Here is a 26220-nt window from a genome sequence, read left to right as displayed (position 1 = left end):
ACACACAGGCATCAGTTTCAATATGTTCCTTTTCTGCAGAAGATACGTAAATGGCTATGAAAGAAAGAAGGGGGAATCCTCTGTAAACTGAAGTGGAATTGCCCCAGGAAGATTTGCCAGTCCTAGCTAAGAGAAAACCGAAACATGTATTCATGCTTTTTAATGGTTTCATTTTTGGTGAAAGGTTTTTAATGTAATGGTGAGAATAGAAGTGTGTGGAAGAAGTAGGGCTGATAGATTCTGCTTTAAATAGCTTTTCACTCTTGAGTTACAGTGGAGAAAATGCTTTTATTAAATAAATAGTTTGGTGTTTTCGTAGTTTTAATAAAATGGTTCCCACATATAAGCAATGCTCATAGTGATGGAGACGGACAGGATTGATGCAACTCAAAGTCTCCATGAATACAAATTTTGATGGTAGTGATGCTGCACAGCTTTTGCATCATTTTTGTGACAAATTACCCTTCAGGGGGATGGTGCTTGGGCTTTCCCCTAAAAGGTGAAATACAGGAGAGGTGTGAGGCAATCTGTCTGACTCTTACACCCAACACTGAGCTAAATCCAAGTTCTGTTTTTGAAAGGGATATTTATAGTCATCTTCTGATAGTCCCCCAATCAAACAGCAGCAAATATGATTCTGCTCATTAGGTGCATTACAGATCTGTTTTTTTTAGTCACCAAACTTGCCTTTCGTGATTCATTTTCTGTGAATCACACTGGTTCAGCAAAGAGTGCAGATCACGACTTCTGCAGCCAAAGATGTAATTCCCTGGAAGCAGATGTTGAAAATGTAAATATTTTAGTGTAGTGCCTTCTAACTTGCGAGTTCCATATTATGGGACATTGGCTCTTGAGTTTTCCTGTAAAATTTCACTCCCTGGGATAAGCATGCCCATCAGTAGGAGTGTTTGCTCCCTGGTGTGAGTGGTTCACACTCAGAGAGCATTGCCTTGTTCCACTTTAGGTAGGAATTTCTTCGGTGTCACTGTTTTATTTTTTCATTTTTTTTGCAGTTGGTGCTCAGTGTACCTGCAGGCATGCTGAGTGATGCATTTAAACATTGACTGTTACAGTAAAAATCTTGATGGCCATTGTTTCAATCAAAAAAACCCTTCTCATCTTCAAAGTCACTGTTGCTACAATAATTTTCTCTTTGAACATGTCAGGATTCTGTCTTTGATTATAGACTGGATTGTCTCTTGTCATTACATAATGATTTTTTTTCGGGTAGGCAGAGACCTTTTTCAGTTCCTCACAGTTCATCCCCCATCCCAGTATTTCTTTAAAAAGAGATAATGTTGAAACCAGGTATTTAAGAATATAGATCCTCAAGAAAATAACTGGTTTTGACTTTGTATTTTCCTGGGAATTTTATAAAGCTGATGTGAATTACAGATTTATTTTACAATTTGAACTTAGACTTTTAAATTTTCCCTTTTCCCCCCACCCCTTCTTTTACTTCCGATTGGATGAGAAGTCATTATTGCAGAGATTTTCTGCTTTTTTTTTTTTGTTTCCTCTTTTTGCAAGTTCCACCACACAAAAAGAATTGATCTCTGTAATTCTACCATGAGCTGGATGGCTGCTTGGATGGATGGTTGGGTGAATGGTGGTTAAGGTGGCAGTGCTGGGGGCCTGAGCACTGCTGCCAGACCTGCTCCCTGTTGAGGACTGATGCTGAGTGCAAAGTGCTCGCTGAAGCCTCATCTGTTGGAAGCTGTTTTGGGGCTTGGTGGTCTGTCCACTCTCTAGGGTCCAGAGCTGCCATTGCTGTTGCAACCCTCAGAGACTTAGAGCATTGTGGTGGGATGAAGGCACCCTGGAAAGCAGAGCTCACCTTGCCCTGCTGCTGAGGTCTGGAAGGACTTGCCAGCTTTGTGACCCTTCATGGCTGTGGTGCTCTGCACTAGGGCAGTGTTCACCTTGGATCAAAGGGCAGGGCGCCTCCTGAAATGAAAGATGTCTTGGAAGGTCCTCCCAAGCCTCCTCAAGCTATGTGAAAGCCCAGAGGCAAGAGCATTTGCAATTGTCTTGCTTTATGTGTATTTGCAGTCTCTTTCCTTTCTGGGTGATGTTGATGCCAGAGTGGGAAAACTCTACAGAAATGGGCGATGGTAGAACTGCTCCAGGCACTGGGATTTATCCCCTGGGAAATGAGTATGGTATAAGAAGGGCAGAAGAGTCCAGGTGATCTGCAGATCCATGCCTGGTTGTGATGACGTGTGTGCAGGTTTCCAGCTGGTCACTGAAGCTGTCATGTGGTGGCTGTATTGCCTCAGAGGGTTTGGTATGACTAAATCCAAGATGCCCCCTCAGTGGGGGTTGCCTGCATGTGTCCATGCAGTGGAAGCCTTTGCCACAGAATTAGTAAATCCTGACTGTGGTTTTGCCCTCGTGTTTTGTAAGCAAAGAACTAAAAAGGATTCGCTGTGTCTTTAAACTCGCAGATCCTCAAAACCTCCCTGGGAAGTAGAAGGGGGAAGGGGCCCTTTCAGGATTAATTAAACAGAGATGTCTCACTGTAGACTTCAGGGTTTACTGATAAATGCCAGCCCCTCACCCACGTCTGGTGGTGCTGCTGTTATTTAATCAGGACCTTGACAAGGAATCTCAGCAATCTTCCCTTTCTCCTCCTCTGTTCCATTTATCTGTCCTCCCAACCTGTTTGTTTGTGTATGGTTAAGTTTTCCATGCCAGGGAGAAGCAGAGTGGAAATGTCAGGGGTCAGGCTGCAAGCAGGGCAGGCAGGAGCAGGCAGGGAGCAGAAAGCCCAGCTCTGCAGCCTTGAAGTTTCTGAGAAACCAGAGATAGGTTGTTCCAGGCCAGATTAACTCCTTCAGCTCAGTTGCCTTCTGCTTAAGTCCTTCAGGAAAGGAGGCAGGGCAGGTACACTAAGACACTGAGCTCAGAGTCTATCCTTGTGGTCCTGTGGGTAATGGGTGCTCCTGCTTCCATTTTGCTCACTCTCTTGTTGAATCCTTGCTGGCCCATCTGCCTTGGAAGCTCTGCTGCTGGGGGATGAAGCTGGGTGGATCCAGACCTGAGGAGGATGGCAATAGCAGAATTCATTGCAGTACTGTTATGGGTACCTGAGTTATTTGGCACATTTCCCAGTGGACAAAATGTGCATCCATGGAGGGCATGATGCTGCTGTGTGCTCTGTGGTGGCTCACAAGTGCTATGATGGCTGGGGTTGGGTGAAGTTTTGGCTGTATGACTCAAGCTGTCAAACTTGCACTTCGCCCCACCTGTTCGAGGGAAAAGCTTGATTCAGGGTGGGGTGGAGGATTTTGTTTGTTTGTTTGGTGATGCCTTTGCATTTGTGTTGTGGCAGTGAAGCAGGTACTGCAGAGCTGAACCTGCCTGGTTTGACAGTGTTTGCATTGCAGGCAGTGCCCTGCCTGGGACAGCTGCAGGTAGAGATTACAAGTGCTGTGCCCTGCTAGTGGCATGGTTTGTACTTCTGCACTGACCGGATCTAGACCAGGTTAACAGCAGTTATCACAAACAGCCATAGTTACAAATGGGATAGGAATGAATCACAGAAGAGAATCAGAGAATTGGGCTGGAAGGGTCATCTCATTCCAGCTGTGGGCAGGGACACCTTTCACTAGACAGGTTGCTCCAAGCTCCTTCCAGCCTGGCCTTGAACACTTGCAGGGATAGGACAGGCACAACTTCTCTGAGCAACCTGTTCCAGTGCTTCAGTACTCGCTGAGTAAATAATTCTTCCCAGTATCCAATATAATCCTGCCCTCTCTCAGAGGGAGGACATTCCCCCTTGTCTTGTCACTCCAGGCCCTGGTTAGAAGTCCCTCTGCATCTCTCTTGGAGTTCCTGTGGGCTGCTGCATGCAGTGAAGTCTTGGGGATGTGATGTTCTCCCTGTGCCACTGCTTGGGTGCTGCTCAGCCCCATTTCCCTCCCCTGCCCTTGACAGGGGCAGCTGGAGCTTCTGGCCCCCACTCCCTGAAGAGGTGCTGCAGGGCAGAGCCCACACAATCCCCAGTGTAGTGGGGTGAACTAATTGTCTGCTGTTCTTTCATTTTCCAGGAGTATTGAAATTGTTGTGGATCATAAATCACGTGAGCATATGGCCGGAAGGAGAACACAGGCCCATATATCAGCTTAGGGCTGGAAGATGAGGCTGTTCGTCCTGTGTTGTACAGGCCCATTTTCTTGATTTACTGGCCTGTGAAACTTTAGAGTTAATTTTTTGTTGAAGCAAGGAGAGTCTGTCTACCTGTGACTTTCCTGCTTGAACAGCTGTTTGCTTCTGATTCGTTGCTATTCTGAGAATTTCATGAAGACTCTCCACAGTGATGTGACAATTGAAAGTAAAAGATGAGCTTGTATTTTTCTTACCCTAATAGTGGCACTTATAGCCATACCTAAGAATGCCAGGATTCTTTGTGTGGTTTTTAATGCTGAATTTCTCTTACTGCCATTGCTCTTCATATAGTCATGCATTTCTTCTGATTTTTTTTTCTTTTCCTTCAGATAGATTTAATTTTTAAACATGCTGTTAAATCAAACCCTGTTCCTCCATCAGACTTCTGGGCCCCAGCTCAATCACCACACCTTATTGCTGCTTTAGGGGATGTTTCTGAATATGCCAAATCCATTATATGATGACATTTCTATCTCTTTCTGTAGTCAAAATTTAGGGTATACCAGAATCTGGGATTTTTCTATAGCAGAAGAGATTTAGCAAGGATTTGCCCAGGAAGTGCTGGGTTGATAATATCAGCTCTCAGTCTGATTTGCCAGCACTTAAATGTTTTCCAGCAGAGATTTTGACCCTTCTTTAAGAAGCTCAGGCCTCCTGACAATTCTGCTTTTTACAGTTATTTCTTGCAGATTCTTTAGAATTTGCCTGTGAGTTACTTGCAAGGGACTTGCAGGCAGTGATTTGGAACCCCCTGTTTTTGGAGTGTCAGGTGTCAAGCAGCTGGGGCTGCTGAGCACAGAGCAGGTCAAGGAGTGCCCCATAGCATCACAGAATGGTTTGGGCTGGGAGAGGTCTTAAAACTCATCTTATTCCACACCTCTGCTATGGGCAGGGACACCTTCCACTAGACCAGGTGCTTAGAGCCCTGTTCAGCCTGTTCTGTCCGTCTATGAACTGTATCTCTGCAGGTGCCAGCTTTGACCTGAAGTCTCTGGTCTCCCTTTTCTCTTGATCTGTGAGTGGTAGAGTTGCTTGAACACCTTTTGTTTTCATTAATGCTGTTTCCCAAAGTCTCCTCATTCAGCTCTGAGACACCAAACTTCAGCTGGAGGTGTCCTAAAGAGCAATGGGATGTGTTTCAAGGTAGGCTATAAATAAATGGCATAAAAGAGCTAATGATCCTTGATGCTGGTTCTTCTCACTAATGTTAGCCTTTGGTAAGCTCCCACTGTGTTTTCAGGAATATCCTTGAACTCGTGTGGTTTAACCCCAAGCATTTCTGCTCATGATCACTGTTTCTTGGTGTGCAGGAGCCTCAGATGTGTGAGGCCCCTGGGAGAGATTGACTTTGCCTGTGGCAGTTTTGTGTTACGGTCTCTCGTAATTGTGAGTTATAGATGGGGCAGAGAGCTCCGGGAGCTGCGGGCAGAGCCAGGGAGGAGACACAGGGGCCAGGCAGATCCCTGTCCCAGCCCTGGCAGCCAGGCTGGATGCAGGTCTGGCTTTGGGATGAGAGGACACAGCTCCTTGGGGAGCTCTTGGGGGAGCAAGGCGGCAAAACGCCCAAAAGTCTTTGGCCAAATGTATCTGAATGGTATAAGAAAAAAATGATAATATTTCAGAGCTAATTCCCTTCTTTTGCTTGGCTAACAAGTGCTCACTTAATTTGCATCCTGAAACTAAATGACTACAAACAAAGTTCTTTGAAGGGAATCTTCATCTTTAATTCTCTTTTCACTTAAGGAAAATAGTTTTCCATGTATGATTTGCAGGGCTTAAATATCCTACTTGCTACTGTAATATATATGTTTCCCCCCACAATTGTGTCAAAGCTCTTGCACAAATCTGATGGAGTACTGGAATTTACATGTTTCCCTTTCTGTTTGATCTGTGCATAATCATGAACTATTCATTGCCTTTACAAATCCATTGGTACTCCCCTTCCCTTCCTAGTAGAAGTGGGCATTTTATCTTATTTTTGGAGGCCTGCTCCATGTGAAATGTCCAGGTGGTGATTTAATGCAGAACATTTAAGTAGCATCTTTTTTCAATTTTAGCCTGTCCTGAAGTAATACTAGACAGTGTCCAGAACTGGTTTTATTTAAGTGAGTGCTTACTGAACAATTTCATGTGACTTCTGTGCAATCAAAAAATTCCACTTTGGATTTTATTGAAAATCTTTTGTTTGCTTGCGTGTTCTGGCAGTCAAGAGACGGGCTGGAGCTATGTGTAAAACTGTCATGTGATAGTGATAGTGTACATATGAAATAAATTTAAAAGCAAAACCCAGCATTTCCTTTCTCATCAGGGATGTGTTGTTTGTGATTCTTGGTGAAAATGGGCTCAGAGCATTTAGTTAGTGCAAGTAGGTGCTGTATGCCAGCAGCCCAGAAAACACAGGATCAGTAAGCTAATATCTTTCCTGCTGTGGAGGTGCTCTTCTCATGTTGGAGGCTGGATTCAGAGGCAGGGATGTGTCTAAGACAGCCACAGCCCTTCAGAAGGAGGGGTTATGTGGGAGAGGTTGGTTGTAGCCTCTTCCCAATGCCGGGTCTGAGTGAGAAGTTGGTTGTAGCCTCTTCCCAATGCCAGGTCTGAATGTCAGTGTGATGGAGCTGGTGGGTGGGACTTAGGCAGTTCCCTCCTTGCAGAGATGAGCAGGTGTTCAGGTTTTTTGAGGGAGAACAACAGACCCTGGCAAGTAACTTGGAGCTCTCTGAGGCTTCACTGGTGTTGGATGGCAGCATATGGATGTTGTGCGTGTTGAGTTTGCTGTGCTGGAATGGGCTGCAGTTGCTGGACTCATGTTTATTTTCTCTTGGAAGTGTCCAGATGTTGTTTGACTGTTTTTGGCAGTTGGTTTGGTTTGATTTTTAATGCCAGTTTTTCTTGCTTGGGCAGGGTCACGGTTCTCACACAGTGTTGGTGATGGCACCAAGACCTGACCAGTGGTTTGGAGCTGTGTGGTTGGGTTAGGCCCTGGTTGGAAGCTCAGCTTTTCGTGGCTATCACAGACAAGAAGTGGTTCACCTGCATGGGGTAGGCAGGACCAGACTGGCAGACAGCAGCACTGCAGCTGGCCTGGGAGCTGGTTTACCAGAATGGTCTTTTGTTCTGTGAGAACCAAACCCCAACATCAGCCACTTCACCAGGGGGGTAGGCAGGACCCCCTCTGCGGTTTGTGTTTTGCAGGGAAGACAGCCTGAGAGTCAGTGTGTTAAACTGAAAAGAGGAACTTAGGGTAGCCAGAAGAGAGGAAGGATATGAGTTAGAAACAGTCCGTTGTCCCTGTAGCCATCTAGCAAGGTGCGGGACTGGTGCTGTCCCAAGGCCCAGAGCTGCTGGCTTCTCCAGGGATGCAGAGCTTACCTTTCTTCTCGGAGAGTCACAGAACTGGAAAACAGCGATTTAACAGTAGCCTCCAGAGAAATAAATAGGTGTAGGCAGTTTCACACTTGCCTGTGGAGCCATGGTGTTGTGTTGCTCTCCTGCCGGGCAGTGGCAGCAAGGTGGGGAGCAATGTGTTCCCCATCTCTTGTCTGCTCCTGGCACAGTGGAGGGAATGTGGATTTTAGAACAGCAATGTCATTGTCCTCATCCACACATTCTTTGTTCTGTGTCTTCAAGGTCATGCTACGTGTAAGATGGGTGCTGCCTTTTCCATTGATAGGGTTAGCATTTTTCCTACTTCACTTTTTTTTTCATCAGTTTTTCCTGTTTCTTTGTGTGAGCGTGTGCCTCACAGACTGACTGTAACCCTACAGCCTGACAGCAAACTCTTAACGCTGCCGTGGGTTTGGGCAGCCTCCCTGTCGTGGCATGCACATCCTTCCATTGCTCCTGGTGAAAACAGGAGCAGGAAAAGAGGTCAAGGGAGAAAAAAGAAAAATATGCATTTGCAGCAAGCACTGCAAATGTCTCCTGTTATCTGAATTCTGTGCAAGCAGCGAGCTCTGATGGAGCCCCATGCCAGCTTGGAGACCTCTGAAAACAAAATAAACATCTCTGCAGCATGGGCTGATACACGCTCCCTTTAGAGCCTCAGGCACCTCCAATTAATCAGGCTGTCTGTGGAGGAAGGGTCTGTGAGGACCAGAGGATGCTGCCAGGGCTGATGGGCTGATGAAGGGGTGGGCAGCAGGCAGCATTAAGGGTGAACAGACTGTGTATTATCCTGGGTGTGCCATGCCTTTGGGTGAGTCTTGTCTGTATTGCAGCAAAGTTGGAGCTTTAATCCTGGTTTGTGGGATATACGAGTGCTGTGGGACGGTGCTCTGCACCGTGCATGCATGTTTGATGAAGAGCCTTCCCTCCTTTCGTGAGAAAGGCTCTCAGAGTGCTCAGCTGGCTGGGCCTTGACAATAAATTGAGGGGCTGACCAAGCCAAATGGCTTCTTGAAATGTCATGGAGTGAAATGTGGCTGATAGCCTGGAGCTGGGGAGTCTCTGCAGAGTGCTTCTGGTCAGCAGCGTGAGGAGTCACCTGTCCCCATTTCCGCTGAGCTCGTCGTGACCAGTCCTTGGCATCAGCTGTTCACCTGAACCACCAGCACCGAATTCTGTGCATACAGAGCAGAGAGCAGCACCTGTAAGTGTCTTACGGGCAGGGATTACACAGGATAAATGAAGAAGTAAAATCAGATTAAGAGGAATGTTCTAGTAATCGGTAGTTGGGGCTTTTCCTCGAGTGCCAGCAGAGCTGGGTGCTGCCAGTCCGGGCCCAGAGGCAGTCTGTGCCCTCCAAGCCTTGGGAACAGCAGAGACATCCAGCCCAAAGCCAGCACAGGTTGCCAGAGGTGAAAGCACCTGAAAGCAGTGCAGGATGATGGTGTGAGCAGGTGGCAGGTGCCATGTTTGTGTCTAGGGACAAATGCAAGCCATTGCCTCCTTGTATTCCAGGATCAAGAAAATGCCTTTGTCAAGGACTCTGTCAGTGCTGCAGAGGTGAGGAAGGAGATTGCTCATTTGTTTATCAACACAAATGAACTAGTTGTGTTTAAAAATAAAATTTTGGGAGCGTTTAAAAACACAATTTCAGGAATAAATTAATCTGTGGAGACTAGGTCCAGTGTCCAGGGAAACATGAAATGTTTTCAGACCTTATTTTTCTCAAAAACTGAAAAGAGATGCTTCTGTGCTGTGTACAAATGCAGAGCTATGTGCCTGAACCAATATGTCAAACTGTCATGTGGGAGATTTGGTGAAAAACATCTTGTCCTAAGGGAATAATTTTAAACACTATATGTAGGTTTGCTGCCTCATAAGGGATCATTACTCAAATCTATTCCCTCTTATGGTAGCTTGGCCTCTGCTTAACGGTCACAGAGTGAACAGAAGCCCATTAACGCGTCCTTTAAGAGTGGTTATCAGATGGTAGAGGGGAAACAGATCTCTGATCGGGGAATATAGTGTTATTGGCCAAATCCTCAGATTCAGCCTTAACAAGATCAGTAGCAATCCAGGGCCTTCACGCTTGGCTGGCCATCGAGGGCGGCGGCGGGGCCGTGCTGCGCCGGGCAGCCGGACCCTGGGCAGCGCAGGCGGCTGAGGCTGTGTCAGAGCGGTGAAGAAGTGTAAGGGATGAGCCCTGGGGCAAGGAGCCATTCTAGGGATCTTCACCTCCTGTTTGTCACTTCAATCTCTCAGGAACGCTGAAATGTGGAGTGGAACCCACTCCCAACCAGACCCCTACCAGACTGTGTCTGTGTTCTCACTCTTGTGTCTCGCTGCTTTCTGTCCTTTTGTTGGTGGTGATTTTGGCAAAAATGAGAAGGATGCCATAAGCAGCACCTGAAGAGCAGCATCAGCTCCTGGTGTCTCAGCATAGCATCTGCAGTTGCCTTGGCTACACCAGCCCTCCCTCAATTAGCTTCCTCTCTGATGAGAAGATGCAGGGAAAGCGTGGTAGCTGTGCAGGTGAACTCGTTTTTAGTGGGATTACTTTCTTAGTAAAAACTGGGACACCTCTGGGTTTGCACGGTGCTCTGTGGGGTTGTCACAGTAAAGAGAACAGGTTTGTTTTTTCATAATGCATAAGAAGATGCTGCACAATGAAAGAGGCTTTATGTGGAGCAGCTTAACTGCTCAGGGTCTCACAAAAAAGGGAGAAGGAAGCTGGAGGGACAGAAGGTGTGTGCACATGGTGTCCGCAGACTGAGGTGAGTGCCAGGGTCTAACCTCACTAGAGAAATGTGTTTTTCCTGAGGTGATATGGAAAAGCAGCATGCAGTGTGTGTATTGAATTGTTTTATGGTGCAGAACTCCTGGTTCTCGTCCTGTGTCCCAGCTGCAGGCTCCAACGCTGCTGGCCAGGCTCCTGGGTTAGTCACCACGCTGCCATTAATGCTGTGTAAACAAACAAACAAACAACCAGCAACCTTTTCTTCTCAAAGGCTGTGTGCCTTTGCAAAGTAGAGCAGAACGAAAGAGCAGCTTCCTAAATGTGCAAGGTCAGAGCAGAGGGTCGGGCCTGGAGGGAGGCTGGGGAGTCTGACCGGGCACTCTCTCCTCGCTGTTTGTCTGGGGCTGAATGGCTGCAATGTGTTTGGCTGGGTAAAGCTTGGTCAGAAGCTCTTACTAAAAGCACACTGGCTTTTGAGACCATCCCAACAGCAGTGGGGAAGGACACTATCCTGGGGGGGGAGCATTTTCCAGATTTATTTCAGTCTTTGGTCACTTTACTGCTTTGAGTTTTGTGCCTTTCACGTCAACATGACATGAGTTTATCTATGATGGTTGATTTCTTAGCTCTGCTTCAGCATTTGCTGTTTCCAAGTGGCACGTGCTGTCCTTTGCACAGGGTGGGTGTGCTTTTGTCAGTCCTGGATTCTGTGTCATGTCCTTTGGTTTGGAGGGGAAGTCTCCACCCAGACCATCTCAAGATCTTGGGTGTGGAGGATGGCCCTTATTAGAAGTGTACTGCTTTTTTTAATAACACAAATTCCTTGCAGTAGTTGCTAATAGAGGCAGTTGTGCAGTTTAAAGATAATTTGTTTGAAAATTCCATGCTTTCAGTGAGGTACTTCATGACTGACAATGATTTATCTGGAACTTGGCAGCTGTGAGGCAATGATGTGGTGACACCATCTTGCATTACCTGGCTAATTTTAATGCACCGAGTCACGTCCATCCCAGCTACCAGAACTGCTCTGGACTGTGGACACTGGCTGGGGAGTGCCAGGACACTGTGGCTGTGAGGGAGGAGGCAGAGAGGATGGCTGGTGAAACAGTTCTGCTGGGAGGTGTTACTGTTCTGGACAAGCATCAGGCAGTATCTCATGTTTAAGAACATAATTCTCATCAACTTTAATTTTTTACTACAACGTTTTTTTTTTTTTCCTGGAAAGCATCATACCTTTGTCAAGACAAAAATACTGGAAGAAATTAAATCACACTGAAAATTTCCATCCAGATTGGCTTTGAGAATTCTTGTGCCAGTGCAAGCTTTGCTGTGAGCTCTCTTTGTTTTGGATTTGAATACGTCATTTTCTGTGCTCGTTAGTGATGGACAGGAGAGCTGGAGCTCCCACAGTGGTGTCCCATGGTGAGCAAGGCTCATGTGGACACAGGCAGTCAGTATTGGCTTTGCAAACTGAGGCTCAGTTCCTGCTCACCTCTTTTACTTGGGTTTTCCTCTCTAGTCAAGGAATCTTGTTCATCCATGTGGGACAGATTTCGCTTTGATTTCTCTATCAGTAGTTTGCTTATGAATTTTATCCACAGCAAATGGCTTAGAAATAATTTGCTGATTTACAAGCAAATAAGCCTAATTTTTTATTCTCTAATTGCTTGTGGCACATGAACTTGTTCATGTAGTCATTGCTGAGGATGAGCTCTGTTCTAGGAGCTGGAGTGCCTGCACAGCTGGTGCAACGGAGCTCTGGCTCCAATTCCTGCCTGGGAATGTGCCACCTCTGTTGGACTTCTCAGCTCTGGGGTTCTCCTGCAGCCCTTGTAGAAACACTGCTGGGACCCCTGGGCCCCTTGTGGCAGCAGTTCAGCTGTGGGACTCTTTCCTCTTTTTCTGCAGGAGAGGAAGAGAGCTGCTGTCACAAGGACTAATCTCGAGGCGCTGGCTCTTCCTGTGCCGAGCCCAGCATGTCCTGTGCAGTCAGGGAGACCTAAGAATAAAAACAGTGGGTACTGTGTGTCTTGTGAACAAATACTAGTAAGGAAAACATTTCCTGTTCACAATTTTCTGCACACTCCCATCTGAGTTTTGAGTAATTTATAAATAAAAAATGTCTTAGGTATACCTGCATTCTGGGCAGTAAGTGAAATGGAATACCCGATCAAATAGGGGTTATTCAGGGAGTCTGAGGTTTTTGCCTTGTGGTTTTCCCTTAGCTATGGGACTCAGGGGTGACAGGAAAGAAGAGTAGAAGCTCCATGTGCTGGGAAGGGATCTGTGCCAACACCTCTTTGCCTGCTGAAACTTCGGGTATCGCGCAGCAGCCTCTGCTCCACACTTCTGCTCAGCCCCTCAGTGCTGCCTATTTATCAAAACTGACTGAAAACACCCAACACTTGCAGGGAGCTGGAATCCTTTTGAGTACAGATAGTGTGAGCACCTTTGCCCTGCTGCTGCTGGATCCCTGAGCAGCACAGGAGGGTTTGTGGAGAAAAGCAAGTGTGCCCAGCTGAGATGTGTAGCAGAGCTCTGTGCAGATTTTGCACATTGCAGCACTAACACAGAGCAGGGCTGAGCAGGCAGCAGTGCTGCTTTGGAGCCTGACTCCTTCTCCCAGCATCACATCCCCAGGTTCTTGGTAGTTCCTGTGTGGTGTTATTATACTGTTTTAGTTATGAGCATCTCTGACATCCCGTGATAATCAAGCATTGAAAGCCTTTTCCAGTTTAAACCAGGGACTTCCTGGCTAGTTTAGCATTATCTTTTAATATCATTGTGATTGTGTAACAAGCTGTTCAGTTCTGGCTTTGTATCTGGTATAGCAGGAGGTTCAGTGAAAGTAATGTGAGTTGCACCATGGTATCCCTACAGTGCTTGGCTTTTAGGAACAGGAGAAAGGTGATGGGAGGAAAAGTCTTGAGAGGTTAAACATTCACAGCTGTTTTTTGGCATCTTTGTCATGTTCCACCCCTTTTAGCTGCTCTTCACATTAACTGTAAAATGCAGAGGAAAAAGGCCTAGTGGCATTGTTTAGGATGTTTCAGTTAAAGATCTTATATTCTTGTGATTAACAGAAAGTAATGATAGCTGAAGATCATACAAAGTCCTAACATTTTAAAGAAAATTTTAAGAAAGAAATTTTAAGAAAAATATTATCACAGTGCTCCATTAAAGGAGGGGAAGAGGGATGGCGGGAGGGTTGGAGGGTTGGGGCTGGCCTCCTGCTCAGAGGTGTTTCAGCGTCCCTTTCCAGAAGCGGAGAGTGTGCGGTCAAAGTTCCCCATTGTGCTGCTTCTGGGACACACTCATTGCTCCCAGCTCCATCCCCGGCGTTCTCACATATCTCTGGTTTCTCTCAGGTGGTGTTCATGTGCTGAACAACCAGCCACGGGGTCTCAATTCGGGGTGGGAGGGGTTGGTGACCCAGTGGTGTGACACAGCATCCTCCGAGCCAGGGATGCAGGACAGGGGCGCGCCGGTGGGGAGAGGGGGTGGCAAAGCCGCTGGCAGGCTGTGAGTTGATGGGATTTTGCATCTCCTAACCCTCTCTCTGTGAACCCTTTCCAGCCCACGACCTTCCCCCGAGCAAGACCTCGGCGGCGGCGGCGCAGACGGGCACCCACCTGCAGTGCCTCTCGGTCCACTGCACGGACGACGTGGGCGAGGCGAAGGGCCGGACTGCGGTGCCGACGTGGAGGTCCCTGCACTCGGACATCTCCAACAGATTCGGGACTTTTGTGGCTGCCCTGACTTGAACAAAAGAAATTATTATTTTTTTTCTTTTTTTTTTTTTTAATTTCAAAGGGCCGCTACTGCTAGGTGGACTATTTTTCTAGGTTGGTACCTGCTTAGTGGCATATGGACTGGAAAGGGTTAATTTAAAGTAAACCTCAACTTTTTTTTAATCTTCTGCCACAGTATGTTACCAGTGTTAACCCTTCTGCAGTTAGCACACTTTTGCTTAAGATTTTCCTGCTAGACCACTTTTTCCCATTATTCTGTAACCTTGGCATACATTTATAGATGAGGCCTTTTCCTTTTTCATCTCAGTGTGTGTCCAAGTCACGTATGTCATAATAAGACAAAGATTCTCCTCTTCCTCCTCCTCCTTTTCTTCCTCATTTGCTTTGTTTTTCTTTTGTTTTGTTTTGTTTTGTTTTGCTTTGTTCAGTGCTTATTAGGATGGTGATCCTGAGGAGCAGCAGTTCAGGAATAAACACCAGTGAAAGCAAAATGGTCAGCATTAAATCATATGTTATAGTGACACCCAGCCTTTGCCAGTCTCATACAAACCAAGCAGTTGATGCTCTGTTGAATATTTAGGCATGGACCTGCCCTCTCCTGAGAGAGTGAGGCTCTCCTACTAAAAAGGTTCAGTCTCATTTTGCTCTGTGCCTCCTGGTGAGGCCGGGATGCTCCTTCCTCTGTGTCCCTGGGTGTAGCCCTGGGATGGAGCTCTGTCATGAATGGGCTGGTTCAGGCACAGCAGGGAAGGTATGGAGAGGTTTTTCTAAATAAGTCTGATAGTCATTATCTCCTCCTCCAAAGGCCCAGGCTCCACCTTGCTTGCCTGGTGGTGCTCCTGCAGTTCCCACTTTATTCATTCTGGAGAAGAAAATCCCCTGCACCCTGCCCATTTTAAACTACAGAAAGATGCTGTTGATTGGCAGCAGGTCCAGTGTCCCCTGCATTTACCTGGGGATGCCCCATCCCCTGCCACAACAGGTCCCAGTGCAGTGGCAGGGGTCAGGGGCAGTCCAAGTTGGAAGATGCAGGGGGCTGTGTGCCCAGGGGCAGCATTTCCTAATCTGCCAGGGCAGGGAGACCTGGTGTCAGAATCCCCCAAACTCGTTCAAGGCCCCGTTCTGCCACGCACCGAAGAACAGCGTTGCTGGATGCACACAATAAAAGGAAAGCCATCCTTTCCTGTTCAGGATAGATAATGCTCATTCGAGACGAAAGTTGGAAGCAAATCAGATAAACCCACAGCTGACATGACGGGCTGATTCTCCAGTGGTTTTACGTCACACTGTCCATTATTTGTGTGTCCCTGTGTCCAGGAGTGGCCCCGTCCTGCCCTGTGCCTGCGGCTCACCTCCCACAGCTCCTGGAGCTCAGGAACAGCACTGGAGGGTTTGGTTTTGATTGTGAAATAAAGGTTGGGCTCTCTAGGGTTATTTATTCATTTCACAAATGTGTTCCTGCTGAAGGGACAGAGTTGAAGACTGCTTTATATTTTATCTTTGATGATTGTGCTGGGTCTTTAATTATTTTGATGTAATATTCTTGGTAGACACCAATGGAGAGGAAATTCTGCCTAAAAAGCCAAGGGTGGTCTGGAATCCTCACTCTCAGTCATGTGTGGCTTCAGAGAGACTCACAGTGTTTGGAAATGTGATTTGAATGTGCTCTTATTAACCATGCATGGATTGATTTATGGGTCTGGTCAATGAATTGACTTTGGATAAATTTGGATAGTTTTTAATCTTGGTTTTCAATATTATTTTACTTTGTATTAAAGCTGGAGCTTCCACGAGGATGAGGATTTTTTGCCCATCCTGGAGCAACTGGCTGTGGAGCTGCCTCACACCCACTTGGTTTGGATCAAAAAGCTGGGATGGCTTGTACCTCTGTCAGGGTGTGCAACCAGGAGCACAGAGCTCCTCCTACACCTGCAATAAAATGTCACCGTCCCCAGTAAAGTATCTCCTAGTAATCACTGTCAGCCCCCTTCCAGAAGGTGCCTCTTTGCCTGTGATTCCTCAAGTCCTGGCTTACCTAAGTATGTGTTTGATTTTAAATCCTGTCAGCAGAGCACAGGTGTTCTGTGCATGCCAGAGCATGTGTGCTGCTCTGGGGGGCTCAGTCTGCAGCAGGGGGCCCTGGGATGACACTGGTACAGTACTGCCTTCCATCACTTAGAGCTGAAAATTTCGGCCAAGTTCATGGTCTGGTGGCATTCCTGCTCAGAGTGCAGTCCCTTGCCTTGTCCTTTGTTTTTAGTTTTTCCTGCTGCACTGAAGAGAACAGGTTTTTCAGGCTTCCTGAGGTCAGGGATGCACACCCTGTGCCACGGGAAGGAACCTGTTAGGGAACACGGAGTTCAGAGGCTTTTAAAGAGAAATCTCCGTTTGAGTGGAGCTGTGGTGCCTCGGTCTCACCCCCCAGTTCTGCTGGCTCATTCTCAGCAGCTTGTGCTTCTCTCCTGGAGTGTTGTTCCCATCCACTTGGAACTCTTTCTCACGTATGGAAATGCAGAGTGTAAGCAACTCCTTTAAAATCAGTGAATCCCTGTGAGATGAGGCTGGGGTGTCCGAGGCCAGGGGCTGTGTGTGCAGGTGCTGAGCTGTGCTGGAGCCCTGGGTCTTGTGGCACTTGGCCACCCCTGGCTCTGCTCCGGGCAGTGCATGCAGTGCAGGGCTCGGACTGTCAGAGAGTGAGGAGTTAAGGCAGTGGCTGGCAGTGTGCTGGGCTCACTGGCTGTGGAGTTTAACTGAATTACATGGTCACACACAGTCCTGTTGCTGACCTCCTGTCCATTTGATCTCGATTGAATGAGCTCTGCTTGAGGCAGCTGTTAGCCAGGACCAACCAAACCTGTGCTTTTAGGGTTTTGTTGCTTTTTGCCAAAGATCAGAAACTCTACGTTTTGACGAGGACAGGCATCATGTCCTGCTCATCACCTGGGGATGTGGTACTGACAGCATATACAGAAGGCTCAAGCTTTGTCACAGAACTACAGTAATTTTATTGTATCCATTCTCTCCAATAATTTTACACTGAATGCACTGATCAGTTTTTTTTAACTTGTGTAAAGTGTCAGCATGGCCTGACACAGTAAGAATGGAAATTATGTCATTTTCTGAATAGTTATATTCCAACTGAAACATATTTGGGAGCTGTAGGTAAAAGCCAGTTGTGGAAGAGGTAAGTTGCACTCTTGTGGAGAGGGAAACTGAGGCACAGACAGCAGTGGACACTGAGGGAACAGTGGCAGGGCTGAACTGCACTGAGGTCTGACCTCTGCTTGCTGAGTCTCACTTCCTTCAGGGGCTGAGTTGGGTCAGCAGGGGGAGAATTTTATCAGATCTGTGTTCCCCAAGAACCTCCTGCCTGTGTGTCCTACATGGCTCGCAGATGGGGGACAGCTGTACAAGAAGCCAAAGCCCCGTGGTACGATGCACAGTCTGCTTGGGGCTGTGAACAGCAGCTAAAATGTGGCTTTGCCTTTTGCCCTGGGGATTCTCTGTGACCAGCCTGGCGCCGGGGGCTCCCACACACCTCGGGGCTGGGCTGGGGGAGCAGGACATCCCCATCTCCTGGCCCTGGGCCTGGCTCCCTCTGTTTCCTAAAAGAAACCCTGTGCTTAGTCTGCAAGTTACCATGTCATAGCCAACGGAGCAAAATTTCCCTTGCATTTGAACTGGGAGGAGTGATCAAATACCTCTTTGCCAAAAAAGGACAGAATAGGCCTCATTTATTAAATATTCTTTCAAATTTTCTCCAGATCACATTCTCTTGGGGTTTCTTGCTCTCTGCTGTTTGAGCATCAGTAAGGGGCTTTAGGCTTGTTACTTGGTTAAGGTTTTCACAGTGTCTGAGGGTGGAAGGGAATGAGCACCAGAATTCTGTCACCTGGGTCACCTGGGGGTGTGCAGGTCTTGTGGTCTCCATGGTCACTCCAGGGCTGGCTGGCCCTTGAGAACCTGACATTGGGACTGGATTTCCAGGCACCACCAATAAGGCAAAAATTCCAGTTTTGGGAGATGAAGGGGATGAGATGAGCACAGCAGTGGGATGGGCACTGGGAGGGTGGGGGGAAATAAAAACCAAACTGGTACATTTGACTTATTTTTGTTAAGCTGCAGGGTAAGGCTTCGTCAGCTACTGGATTCACAGGGATGGTGTGTAAGAGCATAACCCATTTTTATAGAATTGTTTCTTCTTTAATGCTTAAGGCTAATGGAGGAAATAGTCTAATTTTGTCTTAGAAACTCTCTATTAAAATTGTTGCTTTGAGTCCATCCACTCTTAGGTTCTGACTGATGAAACTGCAAGTTCTGATTTCCGGCAGTTATAACTTTATCACTATTCACTACCCAAGAATATTACAGCTTTAAAACAGCCTTAAGCAAAAGGATGTTATTTCTTTGTACTAAATTTGGTTCATGGAAAAGAAAAAAAAGAAACCTCAAAACACTGGTAATCCGTACTGCATTAGCAAACTCTTCTGAAAAATGTTATTGCACATGTAAAATATGAAAACTTGACTCTGCTGTGTGTTAGGCAATCCTGTAATCTTTTTTTTCTTTTTTTTTCTTTTTTTTTTTTTTATTCTTGTTAAATTCATTTCCTAAATGCTTGGTTGGAAGACTGTGACGATAGCTCATGAAATTGAGTCTTATTTTTCTTTTTTTTTTTTTAATATGTAAAGTGCAGTCTTCTGTATTCCTGCATATTGTACATATCTGTATATGTTTTACTGAGCAACTAAATAACAATAAATATGATGTTAATGGTGGCTACTCTATATTTCATACCAAGTTTGTTGTTTTTTTTAGTAAGTCCTTTTTCCCAGGGATGTGAAGAAGTGAGCTGATTACTGTTCATATTCAGGTAAGCCCTGGGCATTGTGATGATACAAATTTCCACTTGATCTGGGGAAACCCTCACCCATCTGGGGCTCCCAAGAGGTTTGGGGTGCACTTTGCTTTGCTGATTGCTCTCTGCCATCAGTGGCAGCCCAGCAGGATTGGTGGGTTTTAAATTTTGCTTCTTTTTGATCCCAAGGGAGGAAAAAAGGCAGTGTTGGTGGCAGCTGTGGAGTCACTCTGCAGGGAAGCCCAGAGAAGATAAGACCTTCCCCTCTGCCCAGGCACTTCCCCCATGGGACTGAGGACTGGTTGGGCAGTAAAAGCTTCTGGTGTTCCTCATTCCCCAGCCTGTCCCCAGAGGCACTGAAGGATGGTGGCCCTGTCTGTACACTGAGTTGTTGGTGCCCTCTTTGCTGCTGGGTGGTGGAGATGTCTGTGCAGCTCTGCCCAGATGCTACCATGGGGTTCTTGGGGCTGTCCTACTCTCTGTGCCCTCTCTCTGTGTCTCTCTTTCTCCTCCTGTCACTGGAGCTTGTCCAGAGGGGCTGGACCATGCCTGGAGCTGCTGGGCAGTGGGAGCAGCCCCCAGGGTAGCTCTCCAAGCACCCAGCCCTGCACAGCACTGCTCCTGCTTTGTCCTAGTTGTTCAGTAAAACTGACCACGAGCTCTGTTAATGGTTGGATTCACACGGCTCCTCCAGCACATGAGGCCATTTCTTGGCTCCCAGATCTCCCACTGTGCAAAGGCTCCTTTGCTTCTGCCAGCAGCTGGAGCAGCCCCTCCTGCTCTGGCAACGCTCCGCCCCGAGCTCCTGCTTCCAAAAAGGCAGCAGGGGCTCCCTGTTCACTGCACATCACATTAACAGATGAAAATAACTGACTGGTCTTTGATTTCTGCTCGTGACGCTGGCTTTACTTGTCACCTGGTAATGTCACCTCTGCTGATGCTGGCACGGTGCCTGCCTACCCAAACACTTGCCTTCATCCCGGGGCACTGTGCTCAGAGGCTCACCTGGTCTGTGGCAGTGTTAAGCATGGATTATGGTTTATTAAATAAAGAAAAGCAAGTGGTTGGTCCTGGAGCTTTTACACTCCTTGCACTCCTAATCGTTTCCTGTGGCCTGAGACTGTGCCGAGAGTTGAAATCTGTCTGTAGCTGCATCTCTTTGCCCAAGCCATTTAACTGATTTAATTATGTCCTTTGAGTTACTTTCTGCATGAGGCTTTGGAATTCCTGTCACGGAGGAGGCTCTGTAAATATGTATTGTATGTTCAGCAGTCAGGAATCTACGGCAGTGCAGCTGGATCCCATGTGCTGAGATCTGCTTGGCCCCTCCAAAGCCATGTGGCTGTTGCAGCTCTGTCCCTGCAGTGCCAGCCAACATTCCTGCAGTGCTCTTTGGGGTCCTGTGTGTCACTACAGAATCTTTAAACCCCATTTTCCTGCTGTTTGGGCGAGCTGCTTGCAGATTGCTGCTGGTGCTATGCGAGTATGGCAGAAGGCATCTCCATAAAAACCAAGGTAAATAAACACAGGAATGAAAGTTTGGGTCAATGGCATCCTCTTGGCTGAGAAAGTTGTTAGAAAATAGAATTATAATGAGTTTCTTTTAATATTTCCCAAAGTCCCCAGGTCATATACCTGAAGGGGTTACTCTCCTGCCTGGGGACCAGGATGTAGCACCCCCCAGCAGTTTTAGTGTTATGGCCAATAACATCACGTACATTTTACTTGTAAAATGTTTAAAAACTCTTCTCAGGTGAGCTTTGTAAGGCTTTGCCTAGAGGGCAGAGGAGTGGATGGGGGTGATGTCTCTTCTAAGCTCTCCTTTCTGAGATGTTGCCAGAGCTCATTAATGACAGTGCAGGAAGTGGAGGTGACAAAACCTGAAGAAAATCAAGTAGGTCATCTTTGGTTCACTGGTGCAGGGTTGTGCCCTGTTTTCTTATGCCCAGAGCCCTGACCAGCACAACCAAAATGGACAGATTGGTGGGGAGCCTTAACCTTTTAGTGAAGAAGAATAAAAGCAAGCAGCCAAACATCCCTTTATTGCAGCTGTGGAGTGGGGATGATGTTCCAGGGGATGGAAGGGGATCCCTGGCTGCTTATTTCCAGCACTGGCAGGTAGCAGTGGGTTTGGGCCCTTGCCAAGCCTGGGTGGGAGGTGCCAGGGGTGCTCTGACAGGATCTTGGGGGTCCCTGGTCTTGGGACAGCATGTGGTGGGACATGGGAGGTGGGATCTCACTTGGCCTTGGACACGTGTCACCGTGTCACCATTGCTGAGCCTTGTTATTTCCTTTTAGATCGTGCTTGTGTCACACCTGTGAAACAAGGAGCAGAGGAGGAGCCCTGGTGAATGGTTGCTGTGTCCTCTTAGAGGTTTCTGTTAGCAGTCCACAGACAAAGGAGCTGTTGAAGTGTCACCCTAAATGTGATATTGAAACACTCATTTCAGCCTCTGTCTGAAGGAGGCTGAGAAGTTTGATGCTATGAGGGCTCATGTTCTGCCAAAACATCCTCCTGCTTTGGGGTTAACTGATGGAGAATATTCAGGGCTGAGCTTCAGGAGGTGGGAACTTTTCTCAATTTCCTTTTATCCTCTGCAAAATGCCCCTGTCTCCCTTCCCCCTTTCTTCCCCCCACCCCCTTTTCTCTTTATAAAGCTGGAATTCTTCCAGACTCTGCTCTGGGCTTGCAAGAAAACTTTACTGTGTAAATTTGCTCTTTGTGTTGGGAGTCCTTTGTTTAAACAGCATTGTGAGCTTGCTGGGGAGGGATGGAAAGAGGGGGAGCTGGGAGGAAGAATTTGAAAAGCCCTGACCCCTGATGAATAAAATCCAGCACATTAACACATTCTTCAATAAATTCATGATTGCAGATAAGGTGGGAGTCCCCAGGGCCGGGCTTTTCATTAACCCCCTGCTGACTAACCCAAACAGACGGAGTGTTTTGTCAGCGCTAGGACAAGCAGAGCCCTTTTGTGGTGGAGGGGCCGGGTGAGCATGGGGAGCGCTCCTCCAGGAAGCCAGGTTACAAAATGGGACTCTATTTCAGAACAAACTCCTTTTGGTTAGTTTGATGAGATTACAGAAAGGAAAAGGCTTTAACAAGGGGCTTATTGAAGCTAAGTAACTGTTCTGAATACAGTGAGGACCAGGGCAGAAAACATATGATTCCCAAGTAAACAGGAGCCTCAACAGTATGGCTGGAACAACAAAGCTGGACATGGTCTGCGTGGTTCTCCTGAGGCATGAGGGAGTGCTTGGAGACATGAACCTGTGTGAGAACCCTGCAATAACCTGTGCACAGCACCCAGCACAGTGGCCAGGGCTGCCCTGTGCTGTGCTGGGCTGGAGAGTGGCCTTGGAGGGACACGTGCACCATGTCCACAGTGGGAGGTGTGCATGTCCAAAGTTTCAGCCTTTGAAACCTTATTTGTTCCTCTGGTGGACAGCCTGCTCCAGGAAATATTTTGCTTCTGTGGAAACCTAGCCACAGAATGCTTCCCTCCCATATTAGGGAGGTCTTCTGGGTTGTTTATTAGAATACCTACATTTTTGAATGGTCTGAATTCTGTGCCTTGTGTTCCCAAGTCTTGGTCAGCCAAGCAACACAGAGTATCACTCAGCCCAAAGAAAGGTTTTATGGGATGAAATGCAGAAAAATCCTGAGTTTGTCTCAGGTTCCTCTGCCTGCCAGTGCTGATGCTGTGCTTTTCCCATTCTGCCCACCCTCTCAGGGGGTAACAACTTGTGGTGGACTCCAAGCTTTTCCCTGATGAAATGAATCCTGTCCTTTGGGAGTAAACCCAGGTACTTCTGCACAGGACACTGCACACGTGCACCCAGAACCAGGTGGGCCATGGCCCATCCCTCCTGCACATCCCCCTGGAAAGCAGCTTCACACAAGGGCTGCAGTGCTGGGGCTGCAGGCAGCATCAGCCCTGCCACCTCCCACCTGCACTCTGCAGGCCCAGCCTTCTCCCACCGCTGTGCTTTTGGTGTGCACTTTCATTTACCTGCAAGATACAATTTTAAATTATTTCCCATTGCTGCTAACAGAAGCTTTTAATTAATTTCCATGGAAAATAATTTTCTCTTTTAGGGGAACAGAAGTGTTCCAGATGACTGTTCCTGGCCCCATCAGCATTGTGTCTCCTCTCCTAAATGCAAGGGTAGGTGCTGGGTTTGATGCCTCAGAACCTGACTGGTGCAGCCTCCACTCTGCGCTGAGCTCCTGGCCTGGTCTGCCAGCAGCTCTGTGTGATACTGGGGAAGTGGTTGACAATTTAAGCCTGCAATCCCTTGTAAACACTATGTCTGCCATGGCCTTCTCTCCCAGCAGCAAACATGGCAGGGGCTCCTTTGCAGTCTGTGTGAAACTATTTACATTTTCAATGTTAATGAAGATAAAGAGAGAAATATTGTATTTGTATTTAAATTAAATTATATCAATTCATGGACCCTCAATGTCCCTCATTCTTGATGCAATGAGATTAAACACTGTCAGTTTCCCCAATTAATGGCCCACACCCTCATCTCTGAGAAATCTGTCTGGCTCAGTGCTGTGCACAGGTTTTGTGCATCTCTGCTGTGCACAGGTTTTGGCTGAAATAATCCCAGTGGAATAACCTCTAACCCCTGGAATAACCCCTTACTCTAACCTGTGTGTAAACAACCTCCAAAACCTTATAAACCTGATACTCCTTCTCAAGGCTCTTTCTTAGGAGCCCTGGTGAAGGCAGCCCCATGTGTGAGAGATTACTGCTGCACAAATGCAATTTCATATTTTACTGTCACTTCATCTCACTGACAAGAAGTATCTGGAAGAGAAAAATCTCATTGTTTGGGTACATACAAATGATGGGTTCAGGCTCTAGCCATGGGTCTCTGGCCTGTCTGCCTTGTGCCAGGCTGAGCAGCATTTCCCTCTGAATATCCCTCCTCAAAGCCCTCTCTCCCCTCACTGCTGGCAGAGCAAAGGCAGCAGTTTAATGGTTTGAACACATGGCTCTGCTGGGCTGACATGTTCAACTGGAAGGAGCAGTCACAGCTCCTTCCCATGGAAAATCCATCTGTTCCCCTGCATTCCCTGGTGTGTGGGGTCTCGCTGCTGGGGCAGGGGGGACAGTGCAGTGGGTGTTATTTGCTGTGCACCCTGCTCAGCTGAGTGACGCTGGAGCGGTGAAGAGGGGGTGCTCAGGCACGTTCCCTCCCCTTCCTCTCCCTTCATTTACTATTTGAGACTTTGCTTTGTTAGAAAAGGCTGGTTTTTACGTTGGGGCTGTTATTTATTCCCCTCAGCTGTGCTCATGCTTGCAGAGGGCTCAGAGCCCCTTGGAAGAGCTCCACAGGCAGCCTGTGCTGGAGAGCTGGGGCTGGGTTTGGCAGTGGGGGCTGCAGAAGGGGTTTGTTCAGGGTGGAGGTCTGGGGATTAATCTGAAGACAAGGTTTTGTGTTTCTTTTCCCCTGGAATAATTTAAGTTTGGCTCTTTCCAGGCACTGGAAACCTTCCAGCAAAACTTGAAGGGATGGTTGTGGGGCAGAGGGAGTGTGCCCCAGCCAAGGCCAGGATTCCCAGCCCCACTGACAGCCAGCAGTGGGGCTGTGTGAGCAGTGGCCATGCCTGGCTGAGGTCTGACCATCCCAGCAGGATTTCTGTTTTGGGTTGGCCTCCCTCGAGCCCTGGCAGCATGTGCCCATGGTGCAGGCTGGGATGTTTTCTGCCCATCCTGGGCAGGCTGTTGTTGGACAGTCATTCACTGCTCACACCTGGCTGGATGGGGGCACACCCTGGTGTGCTGCTCTGTCCCCTCTGCCTGCGCAGCTGCAGAGTGGCTGGGCCATCTCAGCAGTGACACACAGCCTGGAGAATGGCACAGGTAGCTCCCAGCCTGCAAACTAAGGCATTTCATCTTAATTTGAGCTGTTAGAAGTATCTCTTTTCCTGTGATTTATGGAGCAAGATCAGGCCAGGAGGCCCAGGTGGGTCCTGCTCAGCCCACGGGGCGTGACCCGGGTCGGAGCCCAGTGGGGCCAGCACAGCCTGTGCTGGGGCTGCCTCAGCCTCCCAGCACTTTGAAGGCTGTTTGTGTTTGATGGGCTGATGCGTGTCAAATGCAATCCAGCTTCCCACTGTCTGCTCTGGCAGCCCCCTGAGGTTGGCCTTTGACAGATAAAGCACCCCCTCCCCGAATTTCTGATTTCACACTGATGCACAAACATTCTTTGGCAATTTGAGCCCATTGTATTAAAGTAGTTAAATTCCTTAAGCATGTGCCTCTGAGATGACAGTGGTGATATTCATTACAGAAATACTGGGGTGGTGGCAGTGCTGGCCCTCTGGCTGTGCCAGACCTGTAGCACTGATGGACCCTGAGCTAGTGGGAACCCTCCAGAGGCTGTGGATGAACCGAGGGTCCACGGGGCTGTGGACACTGTGGCACACTGACACACAGGACATCTGTGCTGTCTGCAGTGCTGCATCCCTGCTCTCCCTCATCCTTCCTGAGCTGGAGCAGCCACACTGGCCACAGGAGCAGGAGCTCTGTGTATGAATGAAGTGTTGAAACATGAATCTTTCTTGCATAGCTCCTTTGTCTTTATGCTGGACCTCAGAGAAATCACTCTGCCTGTCCTAATGTCGGTGTATTGTGGGACTTGGCTATTGCACCTGGTCTGGAAGCCTCCTTTTCCAGCCAGGAGTGCCCATTTGTTCCAGGAATAGCCTGGAAACCAGGAAGAAAGGTCTCAGAAAGCAAGGTAGCTTTGGCAAATGCAAGAATTGAATTCTTTTTTCGCTAAGTGGAAGAGCTGGAGGGGGCACCATTGCTGGGATGTGTTACAGTCCTGCCTCTCCTCTGTGAGCCCTCAGAAACTGCCCCATGTGATGGAGTCAATTGTGAGTTAAGATTTTGTTTCAAATGTCTTAAGTTATTATTGATGCCTGAAAAGGTTACATCTGCAACTCATTTTCTATGTCACTGACGTTCTTTTCTGACAAATAATTTCAGAAATATGCAGCAAAATGTTTTGGCCCACAACCACTGCAGCTCACCAAGTGTGCAGACCAAATCTTTACACATTTTGTACAAAAAAGCTTAACTCCTCATGTTCTCTCACAGCTCTGCCTGCACAGCCAGGCACAAGGAGGACACAAAGTGCTTGCTGCTGACCAGACCTTGCTGCTTGTGCAGTGCCCAGGTGGGTGGTGAGAGGCACAGTGGGCACAGGGTGTGGGCACAGGAGCTCTGCTCCTTTCCATGGGTTGGGCTGTGAAGGGCTGCCCATGCCACTCTGTAAATGCAGGATGGAAACACAAGGGA

At 47.7% G+C, this 26220-nt stretch overlaps 1 protein-coding gene across 1 annotated transcript in view; it reads left to right on the top strand.

The window, feature by feature from the left end:
• Positions 1–18832, top strand: part of MN1 (MN1 proto-oncogene, transcriptional regulator) — a 34262-nt gene extending 15430 nt beyond the window's left edge. The window contains exon 2 of the mRNA XM_033075923.1: positions 13868–18832. Within this exon, the coding sequence (XP_032931814.1) occupies positions 13868–14055 (188 nt within the window). The 3' untranslated portion in view covers positions 14056–18832. The remainder of the gene's footprint in view (positions 1–13867) is intronic.
• The last annotated feature ends 7388 nt before the right edge of the window (positions 18833–26220 follow it).

Source organism: Catharus ustulatus, chromosome 18 (genome assembly GCF_009819885.2).
Source record: "Catharus ustulatus isolate bCatUst1 chromosome 18, bCatUst1.pri.v2, whole genome shotgun sequence".
In the NCBI taxonomy this organism is placed as follows: Eukaryota; Metazoa; Chordata; class Aves; order Passeriformes; family Turdidae; genus Catharus; species Catharus ustulatus.
The sequence above is the reverse complement of the archived record's forward strand: the minus strand, read 5'-3'. Positions and strand labels throughout refer to the sequence as shown.